We start from the raw sequence: 24,203 nt of genomic DNA, 5'->3' as shown, positions 1-24,203 counted from the left end.
GGTTTGTGAAAGGGGCTGAAGCTATGGACCTGGAGATGAAACAAAATGGCCTGAAACCCACCAGCAACCCCTGGCCCTCCCCAAAGCCCAAAGAGCAACTGTGGAGAGTCTGAGGGACCAAGGAAAAGAGAGGCAAAGGAAGATTACGTTTCTTTCACTGAAAATAAAGCCTGAGGGCTGACCAGTTGGCTCAGTTGGTAGAGCATGGTGCTGACACCACCAAGGTCAAGGATTCGGATCCCCACACCGGCCAGATGCCAAACAAAGCAAAACAAAAACTCAAAGAATAAAGCCTGGCATGCTGCTTCAAGTTCATGAATGAATAACACAAGGATATAGACCCCAGCTCACAACTGCCAACCAGTTTATTCCCTGTGCAAATTTCGACCCCGGGCTAAGCTGTCCCATCACAGAGACAGTAGGGACAGATTCACAAAGATGAAATGCCTTGAGGCACATGTGGCTTCTCATCATCTTGAAGATGGAGCACATCATCCAGGCATCAAGTCCCTCCACAATGGGTCCCTCCCACCGACCCTGTTCCCTTATTCAGAAAATGAAGGTACTAAAAGTACTTACTTCATAAGGCTGGTATGAATATATGATCAAATTTCCATACATAAGAAATGGAAAACAACATGTAACAGTGCCTGGTACCTATTAGCACTCAATAAATATCTATTATCCCCTAGGCTTTCCCTTTTACCATCACCACCCCACCTGTTGTAGGCAAGTTCACAAATTAATGATTCCCTTTTCCTTGCAGTCTTCTGGTGGCCTTCCCTGCCCTCTGCCTGGGCTTGGTGCCCCTTCTGCACACATCTGTATACTACTTGAGCAAAGCACTGAACTAGGTGTCATGAAGGATACCAAGAAATCTGTGTTCAAACACTCAAGGAGCTTACATATGGGAGACCAGGTTAAAACCAGGAAAATGGGGGAAATTAAGCAATTTAATTTGAAATCAAGAGTTCAAGACAATAGAAAAGTTCATACTGCTGTATGTGCCTGCCAAGTGAACAGAGCAGACAGTAATTGCTCTAATAGGTCAGAGGAGGGAAAGATCACCTCAGGCTGGGGGCAAGGGAAGGGCTTAAGGAGGGGCACTATTTGAGCTGAGTCTGACAAAAAAACAGGATTAAGGGAGACAGAGGGACAGGGAGAGGCTGCCAGAAAGGGGGTGTGGATCAGACTGAAATGAGGCAGCATTCCCCACTCCCCTGGGGCCCTGGGAGCTCCTGGAGAGCAAGACTTGGACCTTGCTCATCTCCACAACCCCACTGCAGGAGCACAGTGGGGGCACTTTGTGACATGTGAGCAAACAACCCAGGCAGACACACAGAGCTGGTGTGACTCAGACACTGACAGGCCAGGGGATAGCACCCAGTGCTTTCTGCCTTACTCCTGGACTGGGGAACCACCAGACCCCTGACCATTTCACCCACCCAGCCCCTTCCTGTCCTCTGTCCTTTTCTACTATCTCCACCCTGGGAAGCAGCAGCACCAACACAGGAGGGCACTGTGCCCCTTCAATGTGGTCTATTAATATACACATGGTCCCCTGTCCATTGCTCAATTTGAGTGCTGTGACCCTCAAGCAGCACCATGCTTTCTCTGGGTCCCATCTAAAGGCCTGCTGCTGCAGTAAGGGCATACTGGGATCAAGGCACATGTCCTGGCAGTGGGAAAGGGACAGAGCTTCTGCCCCAGGCACTTCTCCAACTTCTCTTCTCCATCTGCTTCTGGGAGAAGGCTAAGACGGGGGAAAAACCCCAAAAGGTCCAGGCCCAGGGCTGACAGATGCATGGATCTCCTGGGTTCAGTTCCCTCCCTGAGCTGGCTTCCACTTCTCTGGGAGTTTAGATGGTCAGGCACAGGGGACTCCATAGGACACCACAGCCCCTGCCCCAGTGCTGCAGCATCAGACAGGAAATTGGGGCATGGCTTTTGTTGGGGGTGACTCATGTGTTCAGGCCAGCAGCCCCTCCATGGAGGGTCCTTATGCAACGAGAGTGAAGGTCACTCTGACTGACATCTTGCATCAGAGGTCCAAAGTCCTGCTGTCCTTCTACAGCTTGCTCCAGGGCTGGTATCACACAGTCCACCTCTCACTTCGGGCCTCCACAGCTTGCACCAGGCCTTCACCCAGCATGGCAAAGTCCTCCAGGATTGCTTCTACATTGGGCATCATCACCAGCTCCCCACCTTGAGACACGACCATGTGCCCCTTTGTGCTGGAGGCCTGGGGGGAGCAGAGAAGATATGTGGGTTGAGGTGTCCCAAAGGCATATCCAGAGACACAGGCTGGGATAAAGCTGGGGTGGTGAAGAGAGAGACACGAGCCTACACACTCCACACCTGTGGAGCAGAAACACCTAAGACATAAATGACTACATGGAACTACGTGCAGGAATACAGGGCTATCACCAGCCAGCATACCTTGAAGGGCTGGGGCTGAAAGCTGGTAGGCTTCCAGAGGACACCGATCACCTCTCCACCATGCTGGTCATAGAAGAAAAGGGCCAGATCCCCAAAGGCCTCCTATGAAGGGATAAAACAGAGACAAGATTAGAGCATACCTGGGAGCCTCCACCATAGCCCTACCTCCACCTGGGAGACCCCCCAGGGACAGTCAGCCCTTTAGGACCTACCCTGAGCTGTGCCAGGTAGAGCTGAGGAGGATCGTAGCCCAGCACGGGCATCAGGGATGAAGGCCCTGGCTCACTGCGCAGGCCACGGCAGAAGGAGGCAGCTGGAGAGTCCACAGCCTGGCGGTGCCGGGGTATGTGGCGGGGAGACAGGCGGATAAGCACATCATACATGTCCAAGGGTGGCCGGAACACTGTCTAAGGAAGGAGCGAGGGAGGGGTCAGCAGTGCCCCCTTGAGTTAAAAGCTGGACCACAAACCTCTCCATGTGCCCACCTTGGTTCCCTCCTTCCCCTTCATCTGACCACCCATTATGGGCCTGCATGCCCATCTGAAGGTGGGAATACTAGGACCCATGGAGGAAGCAGCTGGTGCCAGACTGAATCCAACAGGAGGAGCATAAGCAGGAAGCATGAGGCCTGAATGGAGCCCAGGTTCTCCTCTAGGCTCCACCACTGCCAGGCACCGTGGTAGCTTCAATGCCTTCTTTGGTTTCAATCTCACCAAACAAGGGGACTGGGCATCCTGTGAGGGCCCCTTGAACTCTGGACTTCCAGGGTTCAAAGATAGAATCCCAGAACTCCCAGAGTCATTGTTGGTCAGAGGCTTACCCTGATATCCCCAGGCCCCCGGGGATCCATTAGCTGCTTCTCTAGGATGGGCAGGGCCTCAGCTGCCAGAACCACAAGCTGCTGTAGGACCTGGGGGGTACAGATACCTCAGACCATAGGTCTCTCCTAGGTCAGGCTGGGCCTGCTTTGTCCTTGGGGGAGAAAAATGACATATTTGGGAGCAGGTATGGTGTTGAACCTGGGCCGAGGGTCCATTTTGTGTCCATATAGAGTTTTTGCGGTCCTGGGGGGTTATAATGACCATGATGGGGAGTCGTGTCCGAGCTGCCAGGAAGCCGCTGCGGATCTCCACCTGCTCTTCCACTGGAAACAAGAGGGGACCTGGGTCAGCCTATCTTTCCATGCAAGACACCTTCTACAGCTCAGGCCCTCCTACTAGGCACCCAACAGTTGTCCATCACAGGAATTTTCCAATGCTCCTATCCAAGTGACAAAGGTGACGAAAGGGACGCCCCATTGGCCTCAATCGGGTGGGGTGTTAATCTCCCAGTCTTAGTCCAGAGGCAGAATTTTCCACTGCCTGGCACCCCCAGTCCAGCTTCCGGGCCTGTTCAAGCTGAGGCCTGCCCCTGGACCCCTCCCACCCTAGGCTCCCACACACCTGGGGAATTAGGAACCTGACACCCCGTTCTCTGCTGAGACTGGGAGCTCCTCATATTACAACCAGAAATCACCATGCCTCTCCCCCAACCAGAGGTCTAGGCATCTATACTAATCTCCCTTGCTCCCTACCACACGACTTCTCTCACCTGGTGTTCAGGATCCCCTTCAACTCTCCTCTCCCCTCCGCAGCCCCCAGGCAGTCTGCTTACCACTCACCATCCATCCTGTCTCTGACTATCACATGGGCAAACCACATCCCTACAGTCAGGCCTGACCTGGGCCTCTTCCCCCTGACAATTCTCTACCCCAAGGTAGTCAAGGGTCAGGCTTAGATATCCAGAATGTGGGAGGCATAGAGAAACTCTAAAGACTGACAAGGAAATACCTTGCCTGCCCTAATTTGTAATCCAGAAAGAGTAGTTCTTCCAGCAGTCTGATCTTACTTCTACCACTTACCAGTGAGCTCACTGTTTAGGTTGACAATGAGGGGGTTGTTCTTCCAATCAAAGGTTGATACCAGGAAAAGGAACCGAAGGAAGCCAACCTGAGGGGAGCTGAGAGGAAGGCATGGGCAAAGATTATGGGTTCAGCCTCACATTCCCAGGCTTCCCCCACAATCTAAGGAACACACAACCCTTGGCGTGGACTGGGAAGGGTGTCTTAGAACCCCTTCTGTCACTGGCTTCAGCCACCGTCTCCTATTTGGACTGAGGGTACAGCATGGAGGATGAAAACTGGCCTCAAAGGGAACTTCCTGGTTAGGGAAAAGGTGGAGGGACTCACCTGGGAGGGGTGAAGGGCTCAGGGTGTAGAAAAAGGGCAGCAGCCACCAGATCCAGGCTCTCATCAGTGAACTCCTCACCCAGAAGTTGGGCACGTACCCACCGCTTGGCCAGCCGAGCCACGCTTGAAAAGGCTGGATGCTGCTGTTGGAGTCTAGGGGGGTTGGAGGAAAGTGGAAGTGACTCAGGCGCTTAGGGCCCAGGAACAGTGTCTCAGACTCACTACCACTGTTTATCCAACCCTTACCCAATGTTGGCCTCTGTGCTAATGTATCACATGTATAACCTCATGTCATCCTAAGAAATGTCCCAAGAGGTTGATCCTAGCATTATTCCCATTTTAGAGATGAAAAAATAAAGACAAGGGGAAAACCCTGCCCAAAGGGACATAATGGCAGGGCCAGAGCTCCAGAACTTACACCCCTAACTATTTCACCATTTGGGTTCCCAGAGAGATAGGTAGCCAAGACAGCAAAATAGGGGCAGGGATGGAAACAGGAAGAGCCTGTGCAGGTGGCCTTACCCATGCAGGGCACTGGTGAGCAGGGGCAACTGCCTTATGTCTTTCTCAAGGCGGAGGGAGGCAGGTGTGTCCCTCAATGAGATCATCCCCTCTGGGCTCCGCATCTCCCTCAGGATCTGGGGCTCCCGCTGATAGGCTACGCAAATGCGGAACACAAACCCATCCTGTTGGAAGAGGATATGAGACAGGAAATAAATGTCAGCCCAGGGCGCTGGAAGTACCCTGTTGCCTGCATTTCTGCTCCCCAGGCTGGCACCCACAGGGTTATCCTCTTCCACACCCTGACATCTCTGGTCTCCCCATTCCCTGGCGTTATCCCTGCCACACGCCAGCCTAACCTTGAGGACATCGGTGTGCGTGGCAGTGGCACGGCACTGCAGCCCATGCTGTTGCGACAGCAGCTCTGCCAGGCGCAGTTGGAAGGCAGCTCGGACCCTCTGCACGGCCTCAGCATCCTGTGGCCACTGGCCACTGCCCTCCAGGTGACAAACCACTGGGAAGGATTGAGAGATCTCATACTGTGGCCTGGAGCAGGAACTGTCCCTCCTACTCCCCGCAGGAGCCCTCTTACTGGTCATGGGCTCCACATAGGCAGGGCAAGGCTTATCAAGCCGAGGCAACAGTGAGGCCCGCTCTCGCAGGTGCTCATAGAAGGAGTAGGCTGGCCAGACTGGGGTTGGTGGGAATACCTGTGGAAAAGGGGGGTTAAGGAAGGGGCCCGGGACTGGGAGTGCCCACAGGCAGGAGTTGGAAGGCGGGAATAATAGGTAACTGAAGCACAGGTGGGGGTTACCAAACAGAGAGAGCACCCTGCCCCCTTTGCACCTCACCTCTGTGTAGCGCAGCACTGGGTGAGCTCCCTGAACAGCAGACACAGTAAGTGGGAGACCCTCCAGTCCCCATAGCAGGCGACTGAGGTCATCATAACAACACACTGCCTCTGCCAGTGCCTCCTCACCTGTGCTAGAGGTCTGAGGAGGAGAAGACAGTCAGGAGGTCTGACCCTACAGAACCCCAACACCACCTGGGATTCTGCCATGGCTCCAGCTGCAGTGGAGCCAGTGCTCCGCCTGCTGGACACTCCAGGAAATGCAGCCTAGCTGAAGTGGAAACAGCTCTCTCCCCCAACCAATCTCACCACAGGAGTTAGAGTTGGGGTTGGGGTTACTCTACAATCACTAGCCTTAATCCCAAGGACCTTACCTCTTTTAGACCTTGGATAAGTGCATCCAGGAGGCCCCCCACATAGTGGACACAGGTATCTGGGATGTCAGCATGGCTGAAGAAAGGGCACAGACACAATGAGGGCAATGGGGGTTATGTCCTGAGCACAGAGTGAGCTGCTTACCCCAAGAGCTTGGGCCAGACCCTCCTAAAAGACTCCCCAGCTCAGTTGCCTCCTGGCATCCAGACGCTAACACTCACAGAGCCAAGAGGTGGGTGACCACCTGGTGGGGAATAAGGCGCTTCTGGGACATAGAGCTTGCCTCCCAGACCACAGCTTCCCGAATGGCTCCATCCTGAAAGCGCCGAAGCTCTGAGCGGGATCCCCAGAACTGGTGAAAGTAATCAGCCTGAGGAGAGACAAGAGTCAGTGGAAGAGATCAAGAAAGAAGGGCTCTCTCAGAAATCTCCTTGACAGACCTCAATCCAGGAGGCATAAGGACAATCCACCCACTCCTTCCAATACACATGCTGGGGGTTCCTTACCTCAGGCTGGTCAGCCTCTGGACCCAGCTCAAGGACACTGATCAGTCCTTCAGGCCGGAGGAGCAATCCCAGGGTCAGTGTCTCAGAGTCTTTGTGCTTCGGTGGATCTTGGCTGATGTCCCACTGTAGGGTGTAAAAAGACTGAGGTCAACCCACAAATCCAGCCTTGCCTGGAAACACACTTTCTAGCTGGCTAGAAAGGTCTAGTTAGAGAGATGGTGTGCCCTTTGTGTCCCTTAGGGCCCTAGATCCAGACCCACTCAGACCCACAAACTCCTCAACCTATATCACCTCACCTCTGTGATTGGGGGCCGAGAGTGACCCAGCAGGAGCAACCGGGACCCCAGGCCCTGTTCCAAGAGGGTGGTTAGTGGGCCCAAAGCAGCTGAGACATAGTCCCCACCATTATCTTGCAGTTCTGGCCAGAGCTTCAGCCTGTGACATGCTGCCTGTAGGCGACTCACTGGACGGAGACTGGAGGACATAGAGGGACAAAGAGAGAGAATCAGGGTCTGCTGGCTCCTAGTACAAACTCCTCCCTTGAAGATTGGAGCACCTGCCTGAGGACCTCTGCCCCATCACTGTACACCCAGGGAGACAGGATCCACCAACATATCCTGTCACTTCTAAATTTACTGCATGAGATCCAATCAAGATGGCGGAATAGACGGTCTCCAGCATCACTCTTTCCCACAAATCAACCAATTTACAACTATAAAAATGTAACATCAGCCAAGCCGGGGCTGCTGGAGCTCAGGGGAAGGGGAGGAAAGACTTATGGAGTTCATGAATGCCGGAGAAACTACGATGACAGAAAGAAAAAGCTGCTTTGAGCGTTTCAGGCCATGGCTGCTTTAAGGCTCGAGCTGATGAGCACATGGAGGAGCCGGCAGAAGCTGCAGCTGTGCCCTCCAGATGGAGTTGCTTGGAGGCAGCAGGAGAGAAGAGGGCTTTGGTGGCCCCCAAAACAGCAAGACCACTAATAGGGTTCCAATGAACCCACGCAGAAGCGAGGAGCCAGAACAACTGAAAAAAGGGGAGCCACTCAGAGGCCGGTGAGTCATTGCAAGGGACCAGCGCAGGGTCTGTCACAGGGGAAGTGTTTGGAGCATGGGTGGTGGGGGAGACAGGCCCACCAGGGGATCACTGGGGCACGGCAAGGACAGCTGATCTGCCCCCCAATCAGCACAGGACCACTCAGAGGAGACTGGTCAGGAATGCAGAATTGCATGGGGTGCAGTTTGGTGAAAAAAGTCAGGCCCAGATCAGAGATTCTACAGAACACAGATCCACCGGGTCTCTGGAGAGCTGGAAGTACCTATAAGGTCAACCATTAAACCCTGAGCTACACAAAAAGCCTTCCCTAGGGAAACAACAGCAAAGTAGCAATTTAAACAACCACACACTCAAGTACTGGTTCCCACAGGAAGTTCCCCCATGTTAGAAGCAAAGGACAAAAAATTAGTTCCGGGCCAGGCACACCACCAGCACCTTGGGGCCTGCCTGGGAACTGGAGGCTTGGACCTGGGGACTGGACCCCAATCCCACTTCCAGGCAAACTGCACGAGTACATTGGGGCCAGCCTGGGGACCTGAAGGATGGAGAAGAGGACCGGAAGCCCCTCCCACAACCAGGCACACCACGCCAGCACCTTGGGGCCTGCCCGGGGACCTGAGGCAAGGAGAAGGGGAATGGCCTTCTCTCCCAGAACCAGGCACACTGAGCCAGCGCTTCAGGGCCCACCAGGGGACCTGAGGCATGGAGAAGGGGACTGGACCTCTCTCCCACAATCAGGTACACCATGCCAGCACCTTGGGCCCCTGCATGGAGAAGGGGACCAGACCACCCTCCCACAACCAGGCACACCAGCCAGCATCTTGGGGCCTGCCCGGGGACCTGAGGCATGGAGAAGGGGAATGGCCTTCTCTCCCACAACCAGGCACACCACGCCAGTGCTTCAGGGCCCACCGGGGGACCTGAGGCATGGAGAAGGGGACCAGACCATCCTCCCACAACCAGGCACACAGCACTACCACCATGGGGCCTGCCTGGAGTCCTGAGGCATGGAGAAGGGGACTGGACCTCTCTCCCACAACCAGGCACACCAAGCCAGCGCTTTGGGGCCCACCCATAGTCCCAGGGCATGGAGAAGGGGACCAGACCACCCGCCCACAAACAGGCACACCACGCCAGCATCTTGGGGCCTGTCCGGGGACCTGAGGCAAGGAGAAGGGGAATGGATCTCTCTGCCACAACCAGGCACATTGAGCCAGTGCTTCAGGGCCCACCGGGGGACCTGAGGCCACAATCAGGCACACTGAGCCAGCACCTTGGGGCCCACCCAGGGACCTGGGGTATGGAGTCAGGAACCAGACCACCCTCCCACAACCAGGCACACTGAGCGTGTGCCTTGGGGCCCACCCAGTGACTCAGGGTATGGAGTCGGGGACTGCACCACCCGCCCACAACCAGGCACAACATGTCAGTACCTCGGAGCCCACCTGGGGAGCCAGGGCATGGAGAAAGAGACTGGACCTCTCTCCCACAACCAGGCACACTGAGCCAGCGCCTTGGGGCCCACCCAGGGACCTGGGGTATGGAGTTGGGGACTGGACCTCTCTCCCACAGCCAGGCACAACATGCCAGCATCTCAGAGCCCACCCAGGGAACCGGGGCAAGGAGAAGGGGAATGGTCCTCTCTCCCATAACCAGGCACACCACGCCAGTGCCTCGGGGCCCACCCACTATCCCGGGGCATGGAGAAGGGGACCGGACCACCCTCCCACAACCAGGCACACTAAGCCAGTGCTTCGGGACCCACAGGGGGACCTGAGGCATGGAGAAGGGGACTGGACCTCTCTCCCACAACCAGGCACACCACGCCAGCACCTTGGGCCTCGCCCAGGGACCCAGGGCACGCAGAAGGGGACCAGACCACCCTCCCACAACCAGGCACACCACACCAGCGCCTTGGGGCCCACCCAGGGACCCAGGGTATGGAGGTGGGGACTGGACCTCTCTCCCACAACCAGGCACAACATGCCAGCACCTTGGGGCCTGCCCAGGGACCTAAGGCAAGAAGGGGACCAAATGCACCCCACAACCAGGCATACCACCAGTGCCAAGGAGCATGCCAAAAACAGCACCCCCACATGGGTGGCCCACCACAGTCACCACAATAACCATGGCTGCTGCAGAAACAGCTAGACGCCACAACTACCACACAGCTGGTCTGCCAACCACTGGAGTGCATTCACAAAAGAAGAGTCACCAGCAGAGACAAAGAAAAGAAGAGGATGTCTCTTTCCACAAAACCCATTTCAGAGTGACAGAAGAAGCATCTGCTCTATGATAATATTGGGGGACCTGATCACATCTCTCAGCATTGGACATATCATCTAGGTAACAAGTTAACAGAGTAACCATTATTCTTTCAGAAGGAGAAGAAATCTAGGCAATTAGAAGGGGGAGGAGGAGGGAATGGGGGAAGGGAAGAGGTTGGACGAGGGGCATAAAGAATAATTATGATTTGTAACAATATATATGCTAGTAATACTGATTTAATCAACATATCTCAATGTTCAACCCCCAAAATATATATAATTGATTTTGATTCAATAAATAAAATAAATTATTTTTAAAAAATAAAAAATAAATAAAATTTTTTTTAAAAAAAATAAATAAATAAACTTACTGCACGATGTGGTCAAAAGCCCGGATCATTGGTTTAGGAGTCATCAACAGTAGCTGGAACCCATCGTCAGCTTTGCTGTCCAACAATGCCATAGACAGCCGTGCCTCATGCTGTACCTGGGGCACAGGACAAGTAGGGAAAACCACTGTAACCCTCAATGACATTAGAACTCAGACTGGAGACACACCTGACCTTAGCTCTTTGGAGAGGACTTTCTAGGGTTCTGATACAGGCAAAAGGTACAGAATCTGGGCTGGGACATCTGGGGAACCCAGGAGTGAGGGCCCATTGGTACCTGGTGGTAAGTGGAAGCAGTGACATCAGCACAGAGGTTGAGATGACCTGAGGAGTCCAGGAAGACAACAGGGAAGGCCTGGTGGAAGTCAGCCAGGGCCAGCTTGGGGAGTTGGTGTACAAAGAAGACAGTCAGGATTGATACCTTACCTTCAGGCCCCCTGGCACAGACCTGGCCCTTCCCCAACTCACCAAGGAAGAATCTGAGCTGAGACATAAACTGATCCCATTGATTGTCAGATCTGTGGTGGCTGGAGTGAACCACAGAAGGTGGGTAAGTCAGAAGATATCCCCCTCCCTTGCAACCCAGACCTAATGACACATTCCCTCAGCCTACGTGGCTGCAGCTGCCTGCCTCGAGGATTCAGTTTGCTCATCCGTTTGATGGCAAGGAACCAAAGGATCCCTGATGGAATGAGAGGATTCCTGGGATGAGGAAAACCCTTGGCCTTTCCCAGTCTAGTTTCCTTACCCAGAAACTGTAAGACGCTTCTCAGGACCTGGTAGCCACTCATGGTGGTATGGATCTTGCGTGTGGACACGAGGAAGGCAACCAGCATGGAGACAAGGAACCCACTAAACCCACCCAGGCCCTGAAAGAGAGATGGAGGGAGAGGCCTGAGCTCAGAGCCATCTTACCACTCAGCATGGCAGAGAGGCTGGGCTACCCACAACTCACCTTGTCCAGCTCCCGCTGCCGCAGCCAGACCTTCAAAAGTGCCACGCCATCCTTCAGCCCCAGGGCTGATCCCAGCACGGCTGACAGTAGCTGCACATGAGACTCAAGAGCTGTATCCTGCAGGATCCATGTGTTGTAGTGGGGGGTAGGGGGCTCTGGGCTACCTATTGGAGGAAAAGAAAAGTCTTGAGAGAAATCCCCATAACAGCCCTTCCCTCCAGCTCCACCTTGACACCAGTGCCTGCTCACCATCCCCTGAAGGACTCTGCCCTCGGTACCAGGCAGAGCGCACATTGTTCTTGGTTGGCAGCAAGCGGCACGGACGGAAGAAGTCAGGCGGAGGGCATGGATGCAAACGTACGGTCACCAGGCGCTCATCCTTCCCTGGGCAGAGACAGAGGGTGCTGAGGCCCTACAGCCCCTGAAGCCAGAGGGGTCCTCCCTCATACTTGAGAGTCCCAGGCCTTCTCACCTCAGAATTTGAGGTCACCTCCCCCCTCAAACTTGAGGCCCACATCCCTACTCCCCTACACTTGAGTACCCTGTGCCTCTCCCTCTGGATCTGTCACCCCAAACTGTGCCCTCAGCCCAGTGTGTGCTTCCTACCATGAGGCCGCAACAGCAACAAGGGTTTCAAGTGGCAGCCGTTGGTGTAAGAGAAGTGAACACTGCCAAAGAGGGGGTCTTGAGCCAGGTGGTAAGCCAAGTGGGCCAGGTAGAGGGCACGCTTGCGGAAGTAGCGCTGGTTCAGCCCATCCTTGTTCTGTAGGATTTCCTGGAGGGGTCAGGGGAGGAGATGGCCAGGCACATAAGTGCTTATAGAGCTTGGGGGAAAAGATGAAACCAAGGTGAGAGTCCCAGGGCTTCTCTGCTGACAGAATTGAGTGTCTGAGACAGGGCTAGCCAACACCATACCCAATCCTCAGATGAGGAAGGCAAAGTTCCAAAGGGGCAGCAACTGGCTCAAGGGCCCATCTAAGCTGGCCTCAGGATGACTGCAGTGGCCTGCTCTTTTGATTTCAAATTCAGATTTCAATTCTCTGGCAAATGACAGGTAGGAAAGAGAGGGACCCTAGATTTTCAGATGGTCAGGTGGTGGACCTCTCTACCTCCCAAACCCTGGACCTTACCCTGGGCATGGTCAGTGCCACATCCACATTGATGTCTGGCCGGATGCAGGTCCCCAGGAGGTAGCTGCCCACAACAGTGACCTGGGTTGGGGGCAGGAAGCAGAAATAGCCCTTCACAGTATAGGGCACTTGGTGGAGGGGAACTCGAACACCAGCTGGGAGCCATGCCTGGTCAGTGAGCTGTGGGGGCAGAAACAGTGACACATATTGCTTTGACTGCCTCCCTCACACGGCCCCTTCGTGTGTGGCAAACATCTTAATACATCAATATGTTGAAAACCAAACTCCTAATCTTCCTATAAACATGTCTTCTCCATTAAGTCAACTCCACACTTTGTTGCTTGAGCCAAAAACATTTAAACTACCTTTTTCTGGTTTGTTTGTATGATTTTTGTTTTGTGGCTGGCCAGTATGGGGATCAGAACCTGTGACCCTGGGTTTATGAGGCTGTACTCTAACCAACTGAGCTAACCGGCCAGCCCCCATCTAAACTACATTGACTCACCTCTGTTAAGAACACCCATTTTCCTTTCAAAATGTATTCAGAAAGAGATCACTACTTTCCACCCCAGTTTGGGGCGCCACCATTTTTCGGTACACAACAGTTTCCTAACTAGTCTCCCTGATTTCACTTTGTCTTCCTCCATTCTCCTTCAACATAACAGCCTGAGTGTACTTTTTAAAACTGGAAGAGTGAACTTTTTTTTGTCTTTTTCGTGACCGGCACTCAGCCAGTGAGTGCACCGGCCATTCCTATATAGGATTCGAACCCGCGGCGGGAGCGCCGCTGCTCTCCCAGTGCCGCACTCTCCCGAGTGCACCACGGGCTCAGCCCAAAGAGTGAACTTTTGAAAGTTGGAGTACATCACTGCTCTGCAAAAGAATCCCAGGAGTGGCTCCTCATTTCACCCTGAGCAATAGCCAAAGTCCTTATTTTGGCATACAAGACCCTGTGTGCTATACCACTTTCTTCCATTACCTTTATAAACTCATCTCCTTCTTATCTTCCCCTCATTTGTTCCTAGGAACATACCAGGCATATTCTTGCCTTTGAGCCTATGTATTAGCTATTTCCCTTTCTTGGAATGCTCTTACTCCCTTAGATATGTATATGCTTGACTCACCTCCCTTGAAACCTTACACAAATATCACTTCGATAAGGCCTACCCAAAGCACCCTATTTAAAATTGCAAATCATTCCCATCCACTAATACTCCCAATCCCCTTACTTTGTCCTACTTTTTTCTTTTCCCACAGTGTTTACCACTTTCTAACATTGCCATACTGTTTACTCCTCATTCTTATTATCTATTGTCCATAACTCCAACATTAGAGCAAAGGGTATTTTGTCTACTGATGTATCCTAAGAATACAAAAATTGCAGGGCACATAAATATTTGTTGAGTGAATAAGTACATGAATGACTGTACTCCAGCTGAGTGTGCTTGCAGTGAGAATGGGCTCCCTAGCACCCCAACCCCTCAAGAGAATAGGAAGGCCCCTATTTGAGATGCCCGCTCTGAAGGCCTCTACTAGGTTTCCCAGTTCCCCAGGCCACCTGCCTTACTTCTGTCTCAGGGATTGAGGGCACTCTCATGATCCGCTGGTTGACCTCCTGTAGGAAGGCATCAATCCGATCCTTCTTCTTCTCTGACAGCCTCACTTCCTTTAATAGCTCCTCCACCTGTAAGAGGGGGCAGGGGAGAATCAATCAGCCTCAGAGTCCCAGGCCCATCCCTATAAGCCAAGTCCCAGATACCCAACGGTACCTGTAAACGAAGCAAGCTAGAGTGGAACAGGATCTCAGTCTCCCGAAGGCGATTCAGCTCCTCATTGGTAGGTTCCTTGTACAGTTCGGCTCGGCTGAGCTTCACTGGCTGCAGGAGGCCCTTCGCTGGAGACCCAGCCACTGCACTCTTCCTTGAGGATGCCTTCTTCCGCTTCTTGCCTGTGACTTCCAAGGCTGGTTCTATCACCTGTGGCCAGACAGAAAGAAGCCAATGTGAGGTCATAGGTGTTATCTAGCATCTGTTACATGAAGTGCCACCATGACAGGTTGTTGGTAAAGACATCCCCTGCTCTCCTGGTCCCTCTTTCAAATGGGAGTCAGATTCTGTAAAACTCAGGATAACCATTACTTGCAGGAACATTACTGAGCTCTAGACTAAAAATTCCTTGTGTTGAGGGCCCCAGTCTACCTGACAGCACAAGCACGGAGCTCTGCTTGGAGTTGGCAGGGGTAGAAGCTGACTGGGCCATGCCCTAAGCAATGGTCAAGCCCCTTGTATTTTCAGGTACCATGAAGCCAGGACTTCTCAAATGCCTTCTCCACTCTTGCTCTCCCCAAATCCGGCCAGGTTCCACCTCCCCTAACAATCCCTGACTGTATCAGTATACAGTAAGTGCTCACTGATGGAAGGAGCTACAACCTACTGGGCCTCGGAGGACATATGCAGTTAAATTATTCAATCCTCTCAATAATCCTTGGAGACACTTGAAGGAAGTCCCGTCACTCACTCAAAGTTCCACAGCTGGTACACCCGTACTGTGAGCAGGCTTCAAATCCAGGTCTGCGGGATCCCTAATCTTTTCCCCTACAGACCTGGGCCCGTCCCCTCCACGACCCCACACCCGAGAGAGCCTACTGGAGCGATCCAGGAGCGCCACCGTGTGCCCTCCGTTACAGCACGGAGCACAGAACTGGACACAAGTTATGTGGAGGGAGGAAGACCCCACCCAACGTCAAGGAAGAGGTCCTGGGCAAGGAAAGACCTTCAACTCTGAGTTGCAGAGCTAATGAAGGGTACAGAAGCTCAGCAGGCCTCACTACTTCCCCCCAAATACTGCCAGGTTCCACACCCCCAGCAAGTCCTGATTGTCTCGGTGCCTCAGGCTGGACGCAGGGCGAGAATGGGGCTCCTCCACAGTGGGCTGCCTTTCTGGCCCTCACTGGCGAGCTGTCAGGCCCCGCCATCTTTGTCCCTACAGCTGGCGGAGCGCACACTGAGCCTCTCTTCCTCCGAGTTGGCTCAACCCACCTCCGACTCCGCAGCCGCTCCGCGCAGCTGCTCTCCGGCAGGCGCCGGACTCATCACTCCGGGTCCAGGTCTCTCTCCCGCACTTCGAACTCAAGCCGGGACTACACACCACAGATTTCCACGTGGGTGAAAATGCCGAATTCCACCGCTCAAGTTCAAGCAAGCAGATTCCGCAGGGCTCCACCCGCAGCAGAGCCATTGGGTGATTGATCGATGACTCACTCGCCATTGGCCTGTCACTCTCCAGGGCCGCCTATTGGGGGCGGGGCCAAACGGGACTCCGATTTACGTCTTCTTCGCGACACTAGACCGGAAGTCTTGCACGCGTTTCCTTTTCCTCACTTCCTCCGCTTGGGTGCAAACGGGAAGGGCGGTACTAGTTTGGGCGCTGTGGTGGGGGTTTGTTTGTATACACCAAGGATTCCTCCCTTTTTTCTCATTCATTACATCTTGTCAGTTCTACATCCAAAATATATCTTGAATTTATATATTTTTCTCTGTCTTTCACTGTCAGGTTTGGTTCAAGTCACATCATCTTGTGCCTAGATTATTGTAATAGCTTTTCTCCAACTTTTATTATTAAAATTAAATAACTTATTAAAATTATTAAAATTTTACACGGAAATGTTGCAAGAATAATATAATGAAAGTCCACTACTTTTCACCTAGGTTCATTTAGTGTCAATCTTTTGCCAAGTTTGTTTCATCTTTCTGTTTGTATTTACATATTGTTTTGCAAAACCATTTGAAAATCAAGTGCACACATCTCTACATACTTTGGGGTGTATCTTCTTAGGTCAAGGACTTCTTTTACATAATCATGGTCCAAATATAAAATTCAGGAAATTTAACCTTGATTCAATATAAATTCCGTATTCAAATGTTGCCAATTAACCCAATAATATCCCTTATATAATCACATTTTATTTCCTGATGATCATGTATTGAATTTAATTGTCATGTTTCTTTCATCCCTCCTAACCTGTAGAATTTCTTGAGCTCTCTCTTTCTTTGGTGTTTTATGATGACATTTCTGGAGAACACAGAATAGTTTCAATAGCTTTTTTTTTCTTTTTAGCTTTTTATTGAAGTACAATACACATGTAGAAAAATTCACATATCATAAGGGTACAGCTTTAATATTCAGAAACCAAACATACCCATGTAACTAGCTCCCAGAAAAGTAGCAGAACATTTCCTACACTTTCAGATTCCCCCTTCATGTTGCCTTCTAGTAACTATCCCCCCCGCCCCCCATGCCACACCTACTATCCTGACTTCTAGCAGCACAGACTAGTTTATGCAATAGCTCTTACAGGAACTTTCATGAGAGTGGTCTTGTCCATCTTCGATCCACTTTCCACACATCTTCCAGATGAATTTTCTAAAACAGTAATCATGTCATCCCCTTTTTAAAGCTCATCAGGGTTGGCTGGTTAGCTCAGTTGGTTAGAGTGTGGCCTTATAAAACAAGGCCAAGGGTTCAGATCCCTGTACTGGCCAGCCGCCAAAAATAAATAAAGCAAAACTCATCAGTGACTTCCTGTGGTACTTAGAACAAAATACAAACTTTTATAAGGTTTTGATCAATGTAGCCCCTCCCTCACTATCCCATTCTTTTTTTGGGGGGGGGGTGGCTGGTTGGTAAGGGGATCAGAACCCTTGCCCTTGCTGTTATCAGCACCATGTTCTAGCCAAGTGAGCTAACTGGCCAGCCCCCTCCATCCTTTTTCTTGATATTCCACTCCTTGCTCGCTGAGGTCCAGCAACTTCTTTCAGTTCTTTGGCTGTATCAAGTTCTTTCCTACCTCAGAGAATTCACCCAAACTGTTTGCTGTCCTTGGAATGCTCTTTCTTGGCTTTTTTTCCTTTATATCTTTCAGCTCTCGGCATAAATATCACCTCTTTAGTTAGGCCTTCACTAAAGACCTAAAAGATATTTTCTAAATATATTTAGATATGTTTTCTAAAATATGTTTTATCTCATCCAATTTATTTTCCTCTTCTCACTTTTTACAATTTTTATAGTTTTGTTTTGTTTTGTTTTGCAGCTGGCCAGTAACTTTTTAAATTTTTTAATTGTTTATCAATTGTGTATTTTTGTCCTTGACTGTGAATCCACAAAACAAAGACCAGGTGTACATGGCCAAAGCCTAGCTAATTGTAGGTACTCAATAAAGTTTACTCCCTGAATGTGACCACAGTCAGTCTTACATTCCTTTTTCTAAGCATGTCTCCCTCAAATTTTTTTTTGTGTGTGTGTGGTGTTGGTTTCTCAAGTGTATATATATGTCTGCACTTATGAAACTGCAAATTACAAATTAAAATATGTAATCACTAATTTGAGACAGAAAAAGGAAATATGCTAAACAGATGCTTCTGATACATATCTTCATTTTTTCATCAAATTTTCCCTCAAATTTTATGCCACAGTTGTACTGAACTACTACTTGGAGTTTCCCTACTCTTTCTTGCCTTCTTATCCTGGGCCTTTGATGTTGGTGCCCTCTCTGCTCAGAATGGTTTAATTGTTAAGGTTTCCTGGAGGAGTGCGGCTTGTGCTAAGTCTAGAAGCATGATTTAAGTCTGAATTGACAGAGAGGAGGAAGCACACCATTTGATATGGATTGAATTGTGTCTCTCAAGTTTTATGTATTAGAAGCTTGATCCTCACTGTCTGTTAAGAGGGTGGAAAATCCTATTATGGTGATTGAAAGGTGGGACCTCAAAGAGGACCATGCCCTAATGAATAGATTAATAATGGCAATCATGGGCATGGTTTTGAGGGCTTTGAAAGGAGAACATGTGACAGTCTCTCTCTCTGCTTCTGCCATCTTACAGTGTGATATCCTGTGTCACTGAAGCCACCACCAAGGAAGACCTTTCCAGATGTTTTCCCTGGACTCCAGACTTCCCAGCCTCAGAAACTGTAAGCAATAAATTTTGTATCTCTATAAAACACCCAGTTCCAGGTATTTTGTTATAAGCAAGAGAAACGGACTAATACACCATCCAAGTCTGAAAAAGACCAAAGATCTAAGAGGTTAGTTGACCATTCATCCCATCCCTAAGAATGGTCAAGCTCCATGGTCAAGAACAGTCCAGAATTGACACCTAGGGCTGGTGGGTTAGCTCAGTTGGGAGAGTATAGTTCTGATAACCACACTCAAGGCCGAGGGTTTGGATCACCATACCAGCCAGCTACTAAAAAGGAAAAAAAAAAAAAATTACACCTATGAAATAAGATATGTTGATCACAAGCCAGAAACCTGGAAAAACTTGCCTTCACATTTCACAGGTCAGTTCTATCTATTTACATGTAACCTCACAGAGAATTCTCCTGCTTCCACCCTGCCCTCATTTAAAATTGCGTCCTAAAAATAAAAATAAAATTGCATCCTGCCCCAACATTTTCAGTCTTAGGCACCCATTTAATCACTTTCATTGGTACTCACCAAAACTTGTAAGAATATTATTTATCTACCAGTTACTTGGTTTTTTGTTTGTTTGTTTGTTTGTTTGTTTAAAAGATGACCAGTAAGTTTATCTTAACCATTGACTTGGTGTTCTTTGCACCACATTCTCCCAAGTGAGCTAACTGGCCATCCCTATATAGGGAACCAAACCCGTGGTCTTGGTGTTATCAACACCACATTCTCCCAAGTGAGCCACAGGCCAGCCCTTACCAGTTACTTGTTTTTGTCTCAGTCATTAGAATGTAAGATCCATAAGGGCAGAGACCAATTATTTCTGTCTCATTCACTACTGTATCCCTGCCATATGTATTGAGTGCCTGTCACATAGGAGGCCCTCAATATGTATTTGTTGAATGAAAGAATCAATGAATGAACGGCTGTTTCTAAGTAGCACCCTAGATGCTGGAAGAAGTAAACAATAGTTGCAGTACAATGCAGGGGGTGCTATGATATGCACAGATTGCTATGGGCACATTAGACTAGGACCATTACAGCATGGTGCTTAAGAGCAGTCATACTGAAATGGGATGTCTGAGGTCAACTCCAGGTTCTGCCATTTACTTACTGAGTTACCTTGGGTAACTTTTTTAACCTCTCTGAGCCTTAGTTTATTTAGTAAAATGGATACTCTAGTAATGACCATGTCATAAATTTTTGTGAGGATTAAATGAGATGGTGCAGGTAAAGTGCCTGTATCTAGTGATGCTCAGCAAATGTTAGCTATTACTATTAGAGGAAGATTGTGGCTCTCTTAATGTTAACAAGTGGAATTTTTAAAAAATGTTGGCCCCTTAAACAGTCATTTCTGTATTCTTCACCTTGGCGTTATAACACCACACTCTAACCAACTGAGCTAACTGGCTAGCCCTATTCTTAAAGGTGAGAATTAATGTTCCCAAAGCAAATACCCCGTCCCTCCCACTTACCTTACCAAGATTTCCATATCTTTTCTTTTCGGAAGAAAGATAATCAATTCTTCAGAAATGCCCTGGTTGGAGAGTATAAAGTCTCTAAGATGCCTTAGAGACTGAAAGTAGGTGTTCTGTTTTCTTTACCACCAGAGGGGTACCAAATCGATCTCTACCTGTCATGAAACTATGAATCTATCTTTGTGCCAAACATTGGAGTAGCTGGTATATGATTATGAAATTTATAGTCTTTTTGAGCACCTGTGTCCCTCAGAGAGCCTATTAAACATGGGACAGAGGATGTAGTTCAATTTGTGATTTTGTGATTACTAGTTGTCTTCCTGCCTTTGGCTGAGTCTCTGAGAACAATAACTTAGTGTCTTTGTGTCAGATTATGTGTTGGTTGCTGAGGATACAGTGATGAATAAGACACAGTTGCAAACTACTAATAAACAATGTCTTACAGGCTAAGATAAAAAGAAATGAGCCACTGGCCAGCTACCCCTCCACCTCCACCCCCCGTGTTCCCCCACCAAAGGCATGAGCTAGTTCTGTGGAATTCCACTTCCTCTGACCTGAGAATGAAGAGCCTTGAGTACAAAACCCACCAACACATTAAGCTGAGCACCTCCCCATTACAGCCATGCCCACAGTGGATACTCAGTATTTACTGAGTTTGTGAGTTGATTTGAACCCAGGGAGCAGTTTTTGGTCTGGGTGCCAAATGTATGTTCCCTTGGGTTAGGCTAGGGATCTATCATCCTCTAGGTCAGGATGGGGCTGTGATGAGCTTACATGGGTAAAATGCTTTGAAGATGAACTTTCTGCTTATTTGTCCACTCACAACCTAGCTATTAAAGGTATCAACATCATCTCTCATGTTTCCAGGTCAGCAATCTTCTTGTTCCTAAATTGAGTCGTGGAGGAGGGGAAGCCAGAGTCAGGCATACACCATCACTTGGGGAGAGGGACTGAAATCCCTAGTACATTCCCCCTCCACTGAGGGGAGCTCTAATTCCAGTGGAATTTGGTCTTAAGACCTAAACAGTAGGGTTGGAGGCTAAAGAATGATGCTTTAAAATACTGAACCTTATTTTTGAGAGGAAACAAAAAAAGACAAAAAAAGAAAAAAAATGAGGTGGGTTCTTTGAGTGTGGATTGTACATAGTGAGTTGTATAAAAAGGGCCAGGGGGTGCTTTACAGGGGAGAAATCTAACCCACTATCTCAGCCGGGTGGTCAAGGTCAACATCAACACCGCTAAGTCATGTTGCTATTATGTGCCCTTGATATTATGTGATGAAAATGGCATTTTACCTCTGTGATCTTTGCCTCAAAAACCCATAACCCAGGCCAGCCCGTGGCTCACTCAGGAGAGTGTGGTTCTGATAACACCAAGGCTGCGGGTTCGGATCCTATATAGGGATGGCCGGATCACTCACTGGCTGAGTGTGGTGCTGACAACACCAAGTCAAGGGTTAAGATCCCCTTACCAGTCATCTTTAAAAAAAAAAAAACAGGGCCGGCCCATGGCTCACTCGGGAGAGTGCGGTGCTGAGAACACCAAGGCCCCAGGTTCAGATCCCATATACGGATGGCCGGTTCGCTCACTGGCTGAGCGTGGTGCTCACAACACCAAGTCAAGGGTTAAGATCCCCTTACCGGTCATCTTTTAAAAAAAAAAAAAAACCCATAACCCCAGTCTAATAATGAGAAACACATCACAAATCCCAGGAGAGGGACATTCTAAAAAAATTCTTGACCAGTACTCTTCAAAACTGTCAAGGTCATCAAAACCAAGGAAAGTCCAAAAAAGGTCATAGTCGGGAGGAGCCTAAGGAAACACGAAAACTAAATTTAGTCTGGTATCCTGGATGGGATCCTAGAACAGAAAAAAACATTTGGTAAAAACGAAGGAAAGTGAATTAAGTATGAACTTTAGTTAATAGTAGTGTGCCAATATTGGCTCATTAATTGTAATTATAGAAGAAACTGAATCCAGGTATATGGGAACTCTATTATCATCTCAATTTTTCTGTAAATCTAAAACTGTTGTAAAAATAAAGCCAGAATATAGCTACACCTTTAGTTTTTTCCTTTCTTTAGAGTTCCTATTTATGGATCGTTTACCATGTGCCAGTCACTATGCTAAATGTTGTATATAGATGATCTCATTTAATTATTTTAATTACTGTGTTAGGTATAATTAACCCTCTTTTACAGAAGGCGATGAAATAGGGAGAGGTAATATAAATAGGGGAGTCATGGTTGGCATCCAGATCTTTTGTTTTCTTTCTTTCTTTCTTTTGGTGGCTGGCAGGTATGGAGATCTGAACCTGTGACCTTGGTGTTACCAGTATCATTGTCTCCCAAGTGAGTTAAGCAGCCAGCCCTGGAACCGAGAACTTTCTGATCCCAAAACTGTGTGTGTGGAACTCACAGAGTATCCTGATTTTTCTAGGAAACAGTTTAGTTGTTTATCATAAGACATTGTGTATTAGTCTGTTTTCTGTTGTTGATAACAGAATACCTGAAACTGGGTAATTTATTTTAAAAAACAGAATTTTGGGGGCCGGCCCGTGGCTCACTCGGGAGAGTGCGGTGCTGATAACACCAAGGCCACAGGTTCGGATTCCATATAGGGATGGCCGGTTGCTCACTGCAGAGAGGAGAGCGTGGTGCTGACAACACCAAGTCAAGGGTTGATATCCCCTTACCGGTCATCTTTTAAAGATAAATAAATAAATAAATTTTTTACAATTTTGGAGACTAGGAAGTCCAAGATTGTGAGAGTGCATCTGCTGAGGGCCTTCTTCCTGGTGCTGACTTTATACAGACACCAGGGCAGGTTATCACACAGCCACAGCTGAGCAAGAGCATCTTTACATGCTCACTTGCTCTCCTTATGAAGCCCCCAGTCTACTCCCAGATCACCCATTAACCCATAATCCATGAATGGATTAATTCATTCATAAGGTCCATTCATGAGGGCATAGTCCTCAGGATCCAATCACCTTAAAGCCCCATCTTTCAAGTACCATAGTTAGATTTCCTACCCTCTTAACATTCACAATGGGGATCAAGCTCCAATACGAGCTTGGGGGGACATTCAAACTACAGCACATGCCTTCTTAAGAGAAAAGAGTATTCTAATCCGGGGACTGAAGACTATCTTCACATCTCACTTCACTTATGATTATCTCGAAAGTTTCTCAGTTTCAGATTGGACATTCCAGCTGAAAGGACCTACGGAGGGAGGGGTGGCAAAGTACAACAACAGTACTTTATTTTACAAACGGGCAAACTGAGGGATAGCCAGAGCACTTGCCCCAAATCACACTGAGAGGGGCTAGAAATCCAGGTTCAGTCTGTATTATCTCTCTTTCCTCATAACTTCTGCTTTATAGTTAAGAAGGGAAGTAGGTACTGGCCTTTCTGCCTTCCCCATTTCCCGTATGGGAAACTGCTCCTCCCCCCACACACACCCCGTAACGTGGGTGGCTTGCCCAAGGGCACACTAGCCCGAGGACTGGACCTGCGGGAGAAAAGTGGGGAATGCTTGTTCCCACCCGTAAGTCCTTCATTCTCAGCACATTCTAATCAAGTACCTACTAAATGCAACGACCTCAGACTGTCACTGGGAGGAGGGGCCCGCAGAAGGCCAAGGCTCGCCTGAGGATGGCTGAGGAGGCCCGTGAACACACATGAGGGAGAGCGCTAAGAGCTCTAGGACCTTAGATCCCTTCCGGGACACGCCTCTGGAACCGCGGCTTCGAGCCGCACAACCGTCATTTTGAGGCCAAGCTATCCCCTGCGGCCCGCCCTCGGCTCCCACTGCCGCTCGTCCCTTTAGGGGCGGGGGACACGCGCCGCCGTCACAAAGCGCCGCCACCGAGGGCCAGCCAAGAGGAGGCGGGGAGTGGGAAGAGGAAGAGGAGGAGGAGGAGCGCGAAGCCAGCGAGAGAGGGAGGGGCGCGCGCACGCGCGTCGGGCCGAAAGCCGCGGAGAGCCGCCCCCCTCCTGGCGCGCGCCCCTCCTCCCTCCCTCCCTCCCTCCCTCCCTCCCTCCCTCCCTCCCTCTCGGCTCC

At 49.8% G+C, this 24,203-nt stretch overlaps 1 protein-coding gene across 4 annotated transcripts; it reads right to left on the bottom strand.

Annotated features, from left to right (window-relative positions):
* Nucleotides 1-347: 347 nt before the first annotated feature.
* NOL6 (nucleolar protein 6) lies at nucleotides 348-15,881 on the bottom strand. Of its 4 annotated transcripts, none has more exons than XM_063082348.1 (26): nucleotides 15,734-15,881; nucleotides 14,465-14,671; nucleotides 14,263-14,379; nucleotides 12,696-12,875; nucleotides 12,172-12,340; nucleotides 11,815-11,949; nucleotides 11,566-11,729; nucleotides 11,359-11,479; nucleotides 11,079-11,137; nucleotides 10,888-10,989; nucleotides 10,593-10,708; nucleotides 7,195-7,372; nucleotides 6,899-7,021; nucleotides 6,614-6,762; nucleotides 6,392-6,467; nucleotides 6,019-6,159; nucleotides 5,760-5,877; nucleotides 5,527-5,681; nucleotides 5,189-5,352; nucleotides 4,667-4,819; nucleotides 4,340-4,437; nucleotides 3,459-3,583; nucleotides 3,260-3,349; nucleotides 2,652-2,846; nucleotides 2,440-2,541; nucleotides 348-2,242 (listed from the first exon to the last, which is right to left on the bottom strand). In XM_063082348.1, the coding sequence occupies exons 1-26, from the start codon at nucleotides 15,785-15,787 to the stop codon at nucleotides 2,093-2,095; spliced, it is 3,441 nt and encodes a 1,146-aa protein (XP_062938418.1). In that variant the 5' UTR covers nucleotides 15,788-15,881; the 3' UTR covers nucleotides 348-2,092. The 4 variants fall into 4 exon arrangements, with proteins under 4 accessions (XP_062938418.1, XP_062938419.1, XP_062938421.1 ...); XM_063082349.1 differs by having other exon boundaries at nucleotides 12,696-12,776; XM_063082351.1 differs by lacking the exon at nucleotides 6,019-6,159.
* Between the last annotated feature and the right edge of the window lie 8,322 nt (nucleotides 15,882-24,203).

This window comes from Cynocephalus volans, chromosome 17, assembly GCF_027409185.1.
Source record: "Cynocephalus volans isolate mCynVol1 chromosome 17, mCynVol1.pri, whole genome shotgun sequence".
NCBI classification, from domain to species: Eukaryota; Metazoa; Chordata; class Mammalia; order Dermoptera; family Cynocephalidae; genus Cynocephalus; species Cynocephalus volans.
Note: the sequence above shows the minus strand (reverse complement) of the source record. Positions and strands in the feature narration are given on the sequence as shown.